The 15,963-nt window shown below is 40.1% G+C and overlaps 2 protein-coding genes across 5 annotated transcripts; both read right to left on the bottom strand.

Moving 5' to 3' along the window:
* Positions 1-2,870: 2,870 nt before the first annotated feature.
* Positions 2,871-7,121, bottom strand: LOC112171781. The gene is made up of 7 exons (XM_024308911.1): positions 6,690-7,121; positions 6,283-6,540; positions 5,143-6,168; positions 4,904-4,996; positions 3,170-4,846; positions 3,030-3,121; positions 2,871-2,961 (listed from the first exon to the last, which is right to left on the bottom strand). The coding sequence occupies exons 1-7, from the start codon at positions 7,119-7,121 to the stop codon at positions 2,871-2,873; spliced, it is 3,669 nt and encodes a 1,222-aa protein (XP_024164679.1).
* Positions 7,122-11,627: 4,506 nt separating this feature from the next.
* Positions 11,628-15,026, bottom strand: LOC112168766 (serine carboxypeptidase 1). Of its 4 annotated transcripts, none has more exons than XM_024305676.2 (8): positions 14,494-15,025; positions 13,441-13,548; positions 13,076-13,350; positions 12,717-12,980; positions 12,521-12,627; positions 12,345-12,431; positions 12,112-12,217; positions 11,628-12,008 (listed from the first exon to the last, which is right to left on the bottom strand). In XM_024305676.2, exons 1-8 carry the CDS (start codon positions 14,876-14,878, stop codon positions 11,856-11,858), a joined length of 1,485 nt encoding a protein of 494 aa, XP_024161444.1. In that variant the 5' UTR covers positions 14,879-15,025; the 3' UTR covers positions 11,628-11,855. The 4 variants fall into 4 exon arrangements, with proteins under 4 accessions (XP_024161444.1, XP_024161445.1, XP_040365144.1 ...); XM_024305677.2 differs by having other exon boundaries at positions 11,628-12,002; positions 14,494-15,023; XM_040509210.1 differs by lacking the exon at positions 12,345-12,431 and having other exon boundaries at positions 14,494-15,026.
* Between the last annotated feature and the right edge of the window lie 937 nt (positions 15,027-15,963).

Below are 15,963 nucleotides of genomic sequence, written 5' to 3'. Positions count from 1 at the left end.
TGTCCCTAAAATTAGAGGACATGACGCCATCCCAAGGATACCGGAGCATGGCGCCAATGTCCCCACCCTTGGTGACGTTGTGGCTAGGCCCACGGCCCCTGCTAGGAAGCCTGGGAGGCCTATAGGTTCGATGGATTCTCTCCCAAGAAAGAAAGCGAGTTTGACACAAAATAATCTATAATCATCGATGTGAATAATCCATCTCATGAGAATATTCCAGATTATGGTTATGTCCAAGAAACATCATTGGGGGACACTCCAATGTCAGAACTAATTCCAGAGAATAGGGACATCTCCATGAATTACACTAGTGTACATGAGATGATGGTTAGAAATTCTATGGCTATTGATAATGCATTTGCAGATCATGTTGCAAAAGGAATTATAGAATATGATGATATCGAACCTTGCTCTGTCGAAGAATGTCAACGAAGAGTGGATTGGCCTAAATGGAAAGATGTGATCCAGGCTGAATTGGATTCACTAGCAAAGAGACAGGTATTTGGGCCTACAATGCAGACACCCCGAGAAGTAAAACCTGTTGGCCATAAATGGGTCTTTGTTAGAAAGCATAATGAGAAAAATGAGGTGGTTAGATATAAAGCCCGCTTCGTGGCGCAAGGTTTCTCACAACACCCTAGAATTGACTACGAGGAGACGTATTCTCCCGTAATGGACGTTATAACGTTCCGCTACCTTGTCAGTTTGGTAGTTTCTGAAAAACTTGACATGCAGCTTATGGATGTGGTTACAGCATATCTCTATGGGGATCTAGATTTAGATATATATATATATATATATATATATATGTGAAGGTTCCAGATGGACTTCAATTACCCAAGTCAAGTGGCTATAAACCACGGAGCACGTTTTCAATAAGATTAAAATGTTCACTATATGGATTAAACCAATCCGGACGGATTTGGTATAACCGTCTAAGTGACTACTTGATTGGGAAGGGATATATTAATAATGAAATATGCCCATGCGTGTTTATTAAAAGAATAAGTTCCGGATTTGCAATTGTAGCTGTTTATGTCGATGACATAAACCTAATTGGAACTTTAGATGAGTTAAAAGAAACTGCTACATATTTGAAATCCGAATTTGAGATTAAAGGTATTGGGAAAACACGGTTTTATCTCGGTTTAGAACTCGAGCACCGTAGTGATGGGATTTTGATCCATTAGTCTGCATATACTCAGAAAATTGTAAGGAGCTTTAATGAAGATAAAGCAAAGCCTGTGAGTACTCCCATGATTGGCCGTAGTCTTGAGCCCGGAAAAGATCCGTTTCGTCCTAAGGATGAGGAAGAAGAATTATTAGAGGCCAAAGTATCCTACTTAAGTGCAATAGGCGCATTATTGTACTTAGCTCAATGCACAAGACCAGACATCTCATTCGCAGTGAACTTGTTAGCTCGACATAGCTCTGCGCCAATATGCCGCCATTAGATTAGTGTAAAGACAATCTTTCGATACCTAGGAGGTACGATTGATATGGGCCTATTTTATCCCTACAGAGAGAAGAGGAATGATGGAAATTTGGGATCGGACCCGAAGAGGCAAAACGCCACCGTCCATGGTGGCCGGCGTCCCCCTACTTACCTCCATCAAAATGACAATGATGTTTTGATGGGTTTTGCTGATGCAAGGTACCTCTCTGACCCTCACAAAGGTCACTCCCAAACGGGTTATGTCTTTACTATGGGAAGCACTGCGATATCTTAGAGGTCTACAAAACAGACTCTTGTTGCTACTTCCTCAAATCATGTAGAGATTATTGCTCTACATGAAGCCGTACGTGAATGTATATGGCTAAGGTCTGTAATTAGACATATTCAAGGAAGTTGTGGTTTGAAGTCTACCACGGATGAACCTACATGCATTTATGAGGATAATGCAGCTTGTATTGAGTAAATGAAGCTAGGTTTCATCAAGGGCAACAACACCAAGCATATACGCCAAAATTCTTTTATAATCAGCAACAAACAATCACTTCTAAAGATTGAAGTGAATCAAATCTGATCAGAGGATAATGTAGCGGACTTATTCACTAAGTCGTTACCTAAATCCACCTTCAAGAAACATGTGAAGAGCATCAGATTGAGAAAGTTATCCGAACTTCCATGATTGTAGTAATCCGGGGGAGATATTGACATCAGGGGGAGTTATGATGTCTACATGTTTGATCTCGAAGAGTGAAGGACGTGTTTTACTCTTTTTCTCCTCCTCGAGGTAGTTTTTTGTCCCACAGGGTTTTTCACTCGAGCAAGGTTTTTAACGAGGCAACGGATGAAGAGTCACCACCAAATTTGAGCGACACAAGGGGGAGTGTTGAAGGAAAATCGACTTTGTGTGCCTTATCAAACTAGGATTAGTTTCATAGTTGTAATAGGAGAGAATGTTCTAGAATTCCTAGTCCTACTTGGATTAGTTTTCCTTGTAACGTTAGAACATGTACTTTGTAACCCCTATATATAGGGCTCATATTCTCAGTAATGAATACACAATTCTCTCATCAATCTCTCTCAAATTCTCTTTTACTTAAACATTAAACAGTAGGCCCAAAAGTCCACATCCCTACTCCTCCCCTTCCTATTTCAATTAGCCTTCTTTTGATGCTCTTTCATCATTCGTTCATTACCTGATAAATATGCACTTCTACTCACACAAACATTGTAGGAAGATATAATACATAAGTTCATTTGAATTACTCGATCTGGGTTGAAACTGCTATTCAAGCCAAATTTGGATTGAATGGTATATGTCAACTTTGAATTATTATTATTATTTTCTAGTTTAATAAGGTTTACTAATGGTTCCTACTTTTTTTTTTTTTTTTTTTTTGAAAGGGGTTTGGAACCCAGCCTAGCTGGGAGGCTTAGCCTCACGCCCGGTTTCATTTATTATATTAATAGTATGATTTTGCAACGGGGGGACATAAAACCTGAACCCCGTGCTACAGGAAAACACTTACAATAATCCTCGTAGAGAACATCCTGAATGATAGCAGGAGTCTCATCTAACCAAACATCATCAATAGCAAACAAACTAGCAAAGTGTGTAAGTCTATCAGTAACACCATTTGCTTCACGGTAAATATGACGAATTCTAACTGACTGGAAAGCATTAATATAATCTTTACAATCATCTAAAATCCGACTTACCTCAGAGAAATCCTGCTTCGAACTATTGAGCGCAGCAATCAGAATGGCAGAGTCGCTTTCAATGTCAATTTCAGACCAACCTTGGTGAATACCAAGTAGAAGACCCGCTCTACATGCCTCAGCTTCCATATTTAGGATTGAGTGAGCATGTAGAAAAGGTCTAGCCAGAGCAGCAATACCCGTACCAGCGTCGTTCCTGACCACTACACCAATGCCTCCACGACTATTATCCACTCTAAAAGCCCCATCCACATTGATTTTCAGCCTACCACTAGGTGGGCATTGCCATTTGGTTAATGGCCTCTTCTTTTTCTTCACAGCTTTAGGATGATATTTCTGGTAATCTTTCAAGAAATGAACAGCCCAATCAATTAGAAACATAGGCTGGAACGCAGCATCATTCCAGACCATTTTATTTCTTTCCCTCCATATTGCCCATAAGCCCACAAAGAAGAAGTCTCTATGATCATTGGTCAACTCATCTAGCATATCCAACGTCCACTCTTTAATGCATGTGGCTGGGTGCTCCAAGGCATTCAACTTCAAGGGCCCATATAACCAAAAACAAAGTAAAGCAGGGTTAAAAAGATGGGTACCTGTTTCGACGTCCCCCATGCAGAACATGCAACGTAAATCATGGATATGGATCTTCTTCTTAGCCAGAGCACTCTTAGTTGGCAAAATCTCTTTGAGTAGCCTCCACATAAAAACTCTCACCTTTGGAGGCACATTAGCTCCCCATATCATTTGCCAATACTGCCGCCATGCTCCACGCTCCACGGCCATAGAAGAAGTAGCCATTTCCAAAGCAGTTTGTGCCTTGTTAAACACACAGTAGCCACTTTTAACATTGTAAATACCTCTCCTGTCAAAATGCCAAATTAATCTGTCTTCCACGCATCGGAGACTTAATGGAATAGAAGCAATATTCGCAACCTCCCCATTTGTGAAAAGTTCATCCAACAAGTATGGTAACCATTCTCCATTCTCCCTATCTATGAGGTCTGCCACCATAAAGTCCTCCGTCCCTTCCATTATGGGAGAAAAAGGTTTGAAAGAAAGTGGTAACGCTATCCAGGGATCCTTCCAAACCGAAATACCACTTCCATCACCCACCTGAAATTGTAGTCCTTTCTTCAACACTTCCCTCCCCGATATGATGCTTCTCCAGGTGTAGGAGTCACCCCCCTTGACTTCAGCCTCCATAAAAGAGCAATTAGGAAAATATTTTTCTTTAAGAAGTCTAGCAATAATAGAGTTTGGATTTTGAATCAACCGCCAACCTTGTTTGGCCAAGAGTGCCAGATTAAAATGATACATGTTTCGAAAACCCAAGCCTCCTTCATTTTTAGGGCAACAAAGCTTGGATCTTCCTCTCCATATCGTTTCCCCCCACCAAAATCGAGCCATCAGTCTATGCATCTCATTACATATATGTTTTGGTAGCTCAAAACAACTCATCACATAAGAAGGAATTGCTTGCGCCACAGCCTTGATAAGGATTTCCTTTCCAGCAACACTAAGAGTCTTCTCCCTCCATCCTTGAGTCTGAGTCCGAATCTTCTCATTAAGAAAACCAAAAGCCTCTTCTTTCGAGTAACTGAGTTCAGTCGGTAACCCAAGATACTTGTCATGTTTTTCAACCCTCATAACACCCAATGATGCAGAGATCTCCTCCTGTACAGTCATATCAACATTCTTACTGAAAGAAATACAACTCTTCTGGTAATTTACCTGTTGTCCAGAAGAGTACTCATAGTCCTGCAGAAGGTTCCTCAATGTAGCACAGTCACCACTTTCTGCTTTGAAAAAAAATGAAGGAGTCGTCTACAAAAAACAAGTGACTAATGCTAGGGGCTCCCAAACATATTTCCACACCATGAAGTAAACCTCGATCCTCAGCCTGTGATAAGCATCTTGACAACACTTCCGCACAAAGAAGAAAAAGATAAGGTGAAATCGAATCTCCTTGCCTCAAGCCCCGAGAAGGTATAATCCGACCTCTTGGTTCCCCATTCAAAATAAAAGAATATGTAACCGTGCTGACACAACTCATGATCCATCTTACCCACATCTCCAAACCCCATTTGAAGCATAACCACCTCTAAAAAACACCACTCAACTCGATCATACGCCTTGCTCATATCGAGCTTGAGGGCACAATATCCTTTTTTACCACTTCTTCTTTTGAGACAATGTGAAATCTCAAATGCCATTAAAGAATTATCAGAAATTAATCTACCTGGTACGAATGCACTTTGAAATGGTGAAATCAGAGAATCTAGTAGAGGCTTTAAACGGTTGGCCAACACTTTAGACCCAATCTTGTAAATCACTTTACAGAGGCTAATAGGCCTCAACGGACTCATGTACAGTGGAGTCTTCACCTTTGTAATCAGAGCCACGAAAGTATTGTTAATCATCCTCAGACAATCCTCTGAAACTAGACATTCACGAATAGCTCCCACAACATCTGATCCCACTAACTCCCAGAAAGACTGATAGAAACAAGGAGAGAATCCGTCCGGCCCCGGAGTTTTAGACGGGTGCATTTTCTTGAGAGCAATGAAAACCTCCTCATGATCAACTTCTTTAGTAAGAGCAATATTATCATCCACCGTGACCACATCATTGATGGCTTCTAGAATATTCTGGAAGTTTTGTGGTTGAGAAGAAGTAGACAAGCCTCCAAAGTAGTTTAGAATAATTCTCTCTAAATCATCATCCTCAGTACACCATTGTCCATTATCATCAAACAAACCGGTAATGAGATTCTTCTTCCTCATGTTGTTTGCCCTTTGATGAAAAAATTTTGTATTCAAATCTCCGTCCGACAACCAAAAAACCTTGGCACGTTGTCTCCAAAAAACGTGTTCTTGGTTAAGAAGATCATTAAGCTTCGATTCCAGGAGCAACCTGTCGACTGACAAAGAGTCTGCTGCATTTGGAGATGACGGTGCATCAAAGAAACGAGCAAGTAGAGCCCTTGTCTTTGCAATCTCTTTTTTTAAAGTTCCAAAATGTAATTAACTCCAGGATTCTAATGCGGATCTTGTTGACTGAATCTTAATCCACAAACTATGAAATGGACTTCGTTGACCAGGAGAAGAAACCTCCCACCCCCTCTCAACCACCTCTCTGCACTTATCCTCCAACAACCAAAATTCTTCAAATTTGAAACATCTCTTTCTCTTTTTCCTCTTGGCATTATGGACTCTGACTTCCAACAAAATAGGAACATGGTCAGATTTGCATGGATCAAGGTGTTTAACCCTTGACGCAGGAAACAAATCCTTGCACTGTAAAGAACTAGTAAATCTGTCCAATCTGATTTTAACCTCCTCACCACCTCTAATACCCTCCAAGTAAACCTGGGGCCAACAAATTTAATGTCCCCCAGTTCATAGAACTCCAACGCCTCAGACATGCCTCTCATTTGACTTGTACTACGTAAAGCCCCCCCCCCCCCCCCCCCAAACTTGTCGGATAAAATCGTAATCTCATTATAATCACCCCCTACCACCCAAGGTAAATTCCCCTGTAGGCTCAATTGACGCAACAAGTTCCATGTCTGATATCTCTCCTCAGTCTTAGGGTGACCATATAAACCCGTAAACCGCCAACAATTAGGACTCCCTGGTTCCCCAATGACAACATCAATATGACTCTCCGAATAAGTTTGGAGAGCCACACTAACATCATCGTTCCATAACAAGCAAAGACCACCAGCTCTGCTCACCCCCTTCTTTTTCCTCCTTTTAACAAACTTGCAATCCACAGCAAATGAGTTTTTCCAGCCCAACTGCCGCCGAATCCCCTTTATCTCTTCCGCCGTAAACCGTATTTCACTCAGAAAAATTAAATTGGGAATGTTGAGGGACACTATCCCTTTAAGCCCCGTAACTGTCCAAGGGTTCCCATTCCCCTGGCAGTTCCAACACAAGATATTCATTTCTCGTGATGGGTCGAAACCGGACCCATCACGAATAAACGCTTCGGAGCGCGTCCCTGGGTTACAATCAATCTCAACATCCCGTAAATTGTTGTCAGCTAAGAGCGGATCCTCCGCAATCATCTCCCTTCGCAATCCGGCCGTCCTCAGCCAAGTTCTTCGTCGGAACCCCATCCACCTCCATCGAATCACCGTCTTTCTCCACCCAGTCCTCCCTCTCCACCTCCGTTCTATCACGAATCATACCGGAAAGGGGAAAATCCGGTGCACGCATCGACCAGCCACCCTTCCCTTCCTCATACAACCCAAATCTCCTCCCATTCCTGATCAGACTTGCCAAAGCTTCACCCCTTTCCTGATTCTCCTTCTCCATCAACCACTTATCCTTCCTCTCCCCACTTAACAAGAAATCAAACTGATGCTCTAGAATTTTCCCCATTTTGTGAAGCTCACAGTTATTAGAATCATGTGACAGCATCCCACAAAAATAACAGAAAGAAGGTAATTTTAGGTAGTCCAACTCGAAACACGACCCCCTACTATGCCCAGGAAGCCGGATATTCACCACCCTCTGTAACGGCAAGTCTGTGTTGAAAAGAACTCTGATCTTTAAATAAGAACCAAGAAAAACACCATGCTCTGGTTCATCCATTCGTGCGAAACGACCGACTGCATTGCCAATTCTAACCCCTGTTTCCTCCTCCATGTAGAGCGGAGGAATACCCCAAGCCCTAATCCAAAAAAATTGCCAATTCAAGGGTATTTTGCGCAGATCATCCCGTCCATCACTAGCTGCCACAGCGAATAAGGATTTGTTAAAATGCCAAGGGCTTCCCCCACAGAACCCGATTCCGATCATACTCATGAGAAAAGGAGAAAACCATCCGATCACTGCCCTCCAGAGCACAAGCTGTAACCTTCGACCTCTCCTTCCCGTGCTTCTTTGGAGTCCATAACGCCCTCATAGTTCCAATGAGCGTCTCCATCCGATAACTCTTGTTGGTCAACAATTTCCCCACAATCAGGAATTTTTTTGGCTTCCACTTCTCTGGAGCATCCGGAAGAATGATCTCCTGAGCCTCCTCGTCTGTCAATACAAGTTTTCTGACTAACCCCCCCCCCCCCCCCCCCCCCCAAAACTCTTCCTTCATTATGCAGATCTGAGATCTGTTAGAAATCATGGTAGAAACGAAGAGGCAAAGAAAATAGCTATGGAGTACTTTGTAACAAACCGTAGAAATCTGGGTACATGGATGAATGAAGAAGATGATGTACAGTTATAGAGAAAAATGACAATCCCTTAAAGATAAAAACTCCATATTTATGCTAATGTGGTTATTATCTCTGTTGACTGTTGACTTTGACCATCAGCATATGACTTGTACTCTTAACATCCCCCCTCAGACTAGTGCTGGGATCCCTAAGCACTAGGGTGCTACAGAGAATGTGTTTTCAACCAAGAGGAATGAGAGGAAGTGATCGCCACCAATTCGAAGTCTCACAAGCTTGCCTACAATTCATTAAATTTCTATCCAGAGTGGAAGGTAGTAGCCAAGTTCTTGGTGTCCGCAAAGCTGCAAGTTTCGTGAGGAGAGCTTGCTGCAATTGAGGTCGAGTAGGAACTGATAATGAAAATGGCAGAGACTTGACAACTTGTGATTGAGAAGCATTGTTAGTTGGCTGAGTAGCAATGGAGGGTGCCTTTGGTTGAGTGCAAATGGAAGCAGACAAAGCTTGAGGTGCTGCAGGGGATGGTGGTTGACAATCATACTGATGCCTTGTAGCAAATATCTGAGGTTGAGGATTTCTAAGATGACATTTGTAGACAGAGTGACCAATTTTGTCACAAATTTGGCATACTACCGAAGAACTTGATGCACCATGCTGTTGTTGACAATTCCTGTAATAACACTTGTATGCACTGTGCCCTGGTTTTTCACAGATCTGACACACAATGACATTGATGAAGTTTCCATTGGTTCTTGGCTTCCCATTGTTTTTATTGGACCTATTGTTGTAGTTGTTTGTGCCCTTGTTACTTGGAAAATTTGGATATGAAGTACTGTCATCTGAGTAGCCACCATCTGCAAAGGAATTGATAAAGCCATTCTGCTGATAATCATTGTTTGAAGAATCATTCTGAATAGTTTGATGAGAGAAATTCTGCTGAGATAAAATTGCATTCTGGTGTGGAGTGTTGTTGTAGTTGCAGTTATTCATAGTAGATGCATGTTGTTGTTGATGACTGAATGGCAGAGACATATTGGAACCATTTTGAGCGATAAAACCAGATGTTTGATGAGAGACATCAAACAGAAATGGCATTGGATTGTAACTACCTTCATTTACCATATTGATGTTCATCATGAATCCATCGTTTCCCATAGATGGCATAGACTGATAGTTACCACTGGATGGAATGAAGTTGTGTTGGAATGAAGCTGGTGAGGTAGCTGATGTGGGTGGTATAGCAAAACAAGTGCTTGCAGTCATAGTGTGCTGTGGAGTGAAAACACCATATTGCGTGGTTGCAGGGGAAGCATTATATTGATGCACATTAGTCATGCCAGAAGTCACATAAGGGCACATACGATTCTGAGTGACTCCATGATTACCAATGGAAGACAGAAGATTTGATTGCATCCCAGAAGGTTGACCAAAACAAGTGGATGACAACATCCCAGAGTACATACCATATTGACTAACATTGCATCAAAAAGAATTAAAGGTGCAGACTTATTCTCCAATTCAATTTCATATTCAGCAGACAACAACAATGATCTCACTTCTTCCAAATCAACATTACTTTTGCTTCTGATAATTTGCCTAGTGTGACTATACTCGCTAGGGAGCCCAGCAAGAATCAGAAATTTAACATCTTGATCATTCATCTCAATTCCTGCCACAGCTAATCGATCTCTCATATATTTAAAACGCAACAAGTACTTGTCTATTGAGTCAGATCCTTTTTTAATGTTCTGTAATGCAGCCTTTAATTTCATAATATGCGGTTCAGAAACAATAGCATATCTTTGCTTGAGAGTAAGCCATACTTCCATAGATGTTTGACAACCGATTACCAGAGTTAAAGCTTCTGCATAAAGCGTGGTTGTAAGCATGGAGATAAGTAAACTATCTTGTTCCATCCATCTTTCTCGAGTAACAGAATTGTTGGTGAGAGAGCCATCATCACCAACAAGAAATTGAGGTGGACAAAGATGAGAACCATCAACAAACTTCAAGAGACCATGACCTCTGAGGTGATGTTTCATCTGATAGACCTAGGTTGGGTAATTTGTTTCGTCCAAACGAACAGAGATGGTGTTGTAGGTTTGAGTGGAGAACGCCATTTTTCTTCAAATCTTGTACTGAAAAAAAAATTGGATCTTGATGAATTTGAGTAGTACAAACGGCTACAGCATGAGCAACACAAACAACTATAGAATAACCCCAAATCTTGATTCACGAACAGGTTTTCACAAATCAAGAACAAAGCAGAGTAGATCTGCAAGTAGAGAGATTTCTTTTTGACTGGTAATTTGATGATTCTAAAGGGTAGTTTCTTGTTGGTTTTGCTTGATTTCTTGAACAATATCGGTTTTCTACTAGTAATTGAACAAGGAAAACGAAGAACAAAGAAAGAAGAGGAGGAACTTAGGGTTTTTTGATCGGAGTTGCAGCGGAGAACTTGATGAAGGATCGAAGATCAGGCCACCATGGGCTTTGATACCATATTAGAAATCATGGTAGAAACGAAGAGGCAAAGAAAATAGCTATGGAGTACTCTGTAACAAACCGTAGAAATCTGGGTACATGGATGAATGAAGAAGATGATGTACAGTTACAGAGAAAAATGACAATCCCTTAAAGATAAAAACTCCATATTTAAAACTCCATATTTATGCTAATGTGGTTATTATCTCTGTTGACTGTTGACTTTGACCATCAGCATATGACTTGTACTCTTAACAAGATCCAACCCAACAGAAACCTTTCCTCACACTAAGCGCGCAACAGATCAGACATACGTTGTGAGAACCACAACGCAGACAAACAAACAACTGTTACCCTAGAATCAAGAAGATCTGATCCAGAGGGAAACTCTAACTCTCTGACGTCCGAGAGAAACGACAGAGAGAAGAGACTTTTTTTTTTTACCGTCGATTATGATGTTAAAGTAGCCTTCGTTTGATCAGGTCTCGTAGCCTTCGTTTGACGTTTTGACCTAATTTGGTTACTGTTCATGACGTCTATAAAATACATGCAGTAGGTATTCGCAGATGGAGATCAGAATAAGATTAAGGTTCGAGGTGCAGGGATAAACAAAGTACGAGAAGTGCCAGGAGGAGAAGGGATAGGCACTCTTACTAGCTACTCTTGTGCTGAAACCGAAAATGAGAGGAGAGGCTGTGTCATAACAGAATAAAGAGCAGACACTACTATCCTAGCCCTCTGCTCTGCTGCAAAAGTGTAGATGATCGATGATGCACACGGTACGGACATAATGTATTTCTTAATATATATGATGATGACTTGAATTTTGAAAATTACAATACTGAATTATAAATTATCAGAGTTATAGTTGCTGAATGTTAAGTAATACTTGATACAGTAGTTCGTATCTTGATGACATGGAATGGAACTCTGAATCAAAGATTGTTTTTATGCACCGATGAAAGTGAATACTATCGAATAAGATATTTAAAATATGAATGTGATTAGATTACTTAATAGTCATGAAGAAGGAGGAAGCTTTCCCTGAAGGAAAGATGAGATCAAGGTGAGTGCTCGCTTTGGTTGATAGCTAGGAACCATGTGACCAGCTCCTCTTATAGTAGCAAATGTCAACCCCCCTTTGTACCCAGTAACATATCCTCCAACCTGCACCTTACATCATCAGCATCATTAATTAGGAAAACCCAGAAACCCCTAGTTTTTGTTTTGAACTTTTGATACTTAGTCAACCAAGGATGTCATATATACGCTTTACCTCTTTATCTGAATACCACGGCCTCCATGCAGCCTCAATGGGTAAGCTTAGGTTGTGTAATGAATATCTAGATGATGTCACTGGTACTCTTCCATCATTGTCTCCACTGCAGAATGAAATTTAACATAAAATGTCTAAGCCATATATCAATGCATTTTTATTATATATAACATCCGACAGAAAATACTGCTAGATCAAAAAATCTCATTCACTTGAAGGATAGTTCATCACACCTATATATCCATACTGTTATCCCACTTTCTAAGAGATGCTTTATTGTGGGTAGGATTGTTGGTGGGCTGTCTGTCCATCCAACACCACTATCAGAAAAAGAAAAAGCGAAGTAAAGTGAATATTATAAGAAAGTGAGGTGAGAAGAAATTGATTAAAATGTTTATTTATGTATTACCTGCAAGCTGACCAATTTGTAGGTTTTACATGAAGAGCAGCTTGGACCTCCTTAAGATTTAGGTAGGCATCGACATAATAGTCTGAGCATGGATCAAATCCATTAACCTACGTTCATGATGACATTCAATCATTTATACACAAAAGTTACAGGTTTGTTTACCGGTATATATTATACATGTTTTAGAGAGACTTACTGCAGAACCAACTGAGATGTATATGGTATCTGATGAGGATGACAGATTGCAAAGTGGAGCGTAGATGTTGTAAATATCAACGTCTCCAAGCTCATGGCTTGCTTGAATTTGATATTTTGTGCACTTGCTCGAGAAATTATCAGATCCAAAGTCACAATATCTGTGTATGCCTTCATAGGTTTCATCAGAGTTCAAAGCATGTGTCCACAAATATTCATAAATACCCATTTCACCATGATTATCATCGATCCAAGCATTTCCAATCTGCACATTGTTTCCAAAATAAGTAGCATATATATATCTGTGTGTGTGCATATATTGCATATGAAATAGTACTAGTACATCATTTATAAGCTCACCGCAATTCCTTTAAGATTGATTTTTGTTTGGTTTGTGACATTGTTCTTTGTCACTATGGTGTAAGCAAGTTGAGGTACATAGTGACCAGCATAGCTTTCTCCGGCAATGAAGAAATCCCTGGTTTTGTATTGGGGAAATCTCTCTAGCCAATTCACAAGAAAAGTGTACGAGTCTAGAGCTGTTCTCTTGTCACCCACATTTTCGTAGTCGGACTTTGTGTTTGAGTATGAGAACCCCACTCCTGCCGGGGACTCCAAAAACAGTATATTGGCCACTGCATCCACAAATGAAAACAACAATTTTCCTTGCATCATTATTAGTCTAAAGTACTCTATTATATTCATGCTAATCAAGTATTATGTACCGTTGTTCCATGCGTAGTCATTAGGAAACAGTGTCTTTCCATCATTAATGACTCTAAACGGTCCTAATTCTTCCATGGCTCCATATCCAAAAGATGAGCATCCTGGTCCTGTACAAATAATAAAAGTGGAAGTACTCTATGAGACAAATTAAAGTTAATTGGAACGTATTGGACTGAGAAAAGGATCAAAATCCAGCTACTAAATAAATAAAGCGAATTCCACGGGAGCCAAATTCTAGGATGCTGCATATGAAATAGAATTGCTCACTCACTAGAAAGTGGGTAATGATCATACACATTAACACATATAATGGCTGAAAACGAATGAACACTTATTTTCAACCCTGTGTTATAACTTTTATCTGGATATAACGTCTTTATAAGTGGTGGACCTTCAACTCTTTTTGAATCCTAGCCAATTTTACAGAACATGATTCAGCTCAAGAATTATGAGCACTCAATATAGACACCTGGACTGCCCACATAATTGGCAATTCGGCACTTGGCAGGGTTGTACTAGGACTAATTTTGTAGTAAACCCTAAATTATCTGTTCTCTCCTAATCATTTTAATAAATGCATGTTAATTAAAAACAAGACGAGGAATTATCGCATTCATCATAAACTTTGTTTTCTGGGCCCTTATCGTTCACGACAGCTAGCTAACCAACAGAGGTACAAATCGAATATCTTGATTATCTTCTAGGAAAGGTCTACTACGTACTTAATACACATCTGGCTGTTTTCCATGGTATCATTGTAGAACAAACAAAATGACTACTGCAACAAATTACTGAAATTGATGATGCTATGATTTATTTATTAATTTTCCTATATACATTTCCTTCTCAGATAATTTACATTTACACACATACATGTTCATGGCATGTTCGTTTATGTGAGCACTTCTCGATCTATTGGATACGTCTACATGCACGATAGAAGATTAATTACCACTGGTCTTAGCATTGTCGAATTTATAGAAGATATATATGGCTCTGTATGGATGCAATTAAAGAATGACCGTTGATATTGATTTGTGTATAAGATTTACCTCCATTTAACCAAAGCACTAGAGGTTTGGTTGAAGAATTGTGGGGTGACTGTACAAAGTAGTAGAATAATTCTCTCCCAGCTTTCCGGTCCACTGAAATATAGCCTGCATATTGATTAAAACCCACTCCTCCAGGTTGTCCCGGCAAAGCATCAATCTCATCAGCTTCCATCAAACCAGCTTGGGATCCAACATAAACAGGAGAAAAGTGGTCATCTGCTAAGATGTCGTTGTCCCAAGATAATTGAGCATGAGGAGAATTTCCAGATTTGCGAGACTTGATCAGCTTGTTGAGGTTGTCGATTTGGTTGGCGTTGCATGATCTTAGAAAGGCTAATTGGCAGATAGAGATGAGTAGAAAACATGTATACACTGAAAGCTTCATCTCTTGTTGTTTTCAGAGCATGTGTGAAACGCTAGCTTTGTAATTGCTAATATTTATAGACCTGAAGTACTCAAGTATTAATACAGTGAAAACTGAAAGAGTGAAAGGCTTTAGCTTTACTTTAAGTTGTGCACTTGAGCACATGCATAGAGGGTTTGCGCTCTAGAAGGCTAAAAGTAAGAACCTTGCTATCTACCTATGGGCTGGCCGTGCTTGCCTTTGGATAACAATTGTGAGAATGGGAGTGTGTGTTCATATTAGAAAAAGGGAAATTTTATAATTGTGCTTTTAAAGGTTTATTTAATTGAGTTAATTACATATAAGTGCATATTTGATTGTTTTTTTAGCTATAAGGCCACAAACTAGTTTTTTCCCTCATAAGGCCACTAGACTAAAAAATGTGTTATATTTTGGAATTTGGATATTAAAAACCAACATATTTACATAAATGCCACTAGAGTACAAAATCAACAATCATTCTCTCTCTCCTCTCCGGTGAGGTCTCCGGCAGACCTCCGGCCAACTTCCGGCGACCATAAAAGCTATTGTCACTAACACCAAAAGCTACTGTGGCTAACAACAAAAGCTACTTTGATGAGATTCCCGGCCACCTCCAGCGAGGTCACAAAAGCTACTATCACTAGTAACAAAAACTACTGTCACTAGCAACAAAAGCTACTATTGTGAGATTTCCGGCAATCTCCGGCGAGATAACAAAAGCTACTATCATCAACAACAAAAGCTACTCTTTACCAAAAAAAACCTATGCTCCCCAAAACGAAAAGCTATTATCCCCACCAACAAAAGATACTGTCACCAATACCAAAAACTACTCTCATCAGCAACAAATGCTACTCTCACCAACACCAAAAAACTACTCTCACCAACACCAAAATCTACTTTCACCAATAATAAAAGTTATTGTCACCAATACCAACGAGCTACTCTCACTAACATTAGAGAGCTACTCTCACTAACATCAGAAAGCTACTAACATAGATACAGAAAGCTACGATCACTATGATGGAAAACCACTACAATAGTTACAAAGAGCTACTGATTTGAAAAAAAAAACTATTGACATT

Source organism: Rosa chinensis, chromosome 6 (assembly GCF_002994745.2).
Source record: "Rosa chinensis cultivar Old Blush chromosome 6, RchiOBHm-V2, whole genome shotgun sequence".
Taxonomy (NCBI): domain Eukaryota; kingdom Viridiplantae; phylum Streptophyta; class Magnoliopsida; order Rosales; family Rosaceae; genus Rosa; species Rosa chinensis.
Note: the sequence above shows the minus strand (reverse complement) of the source record. Positions and strands in the feature narration are given on the sequence as shown.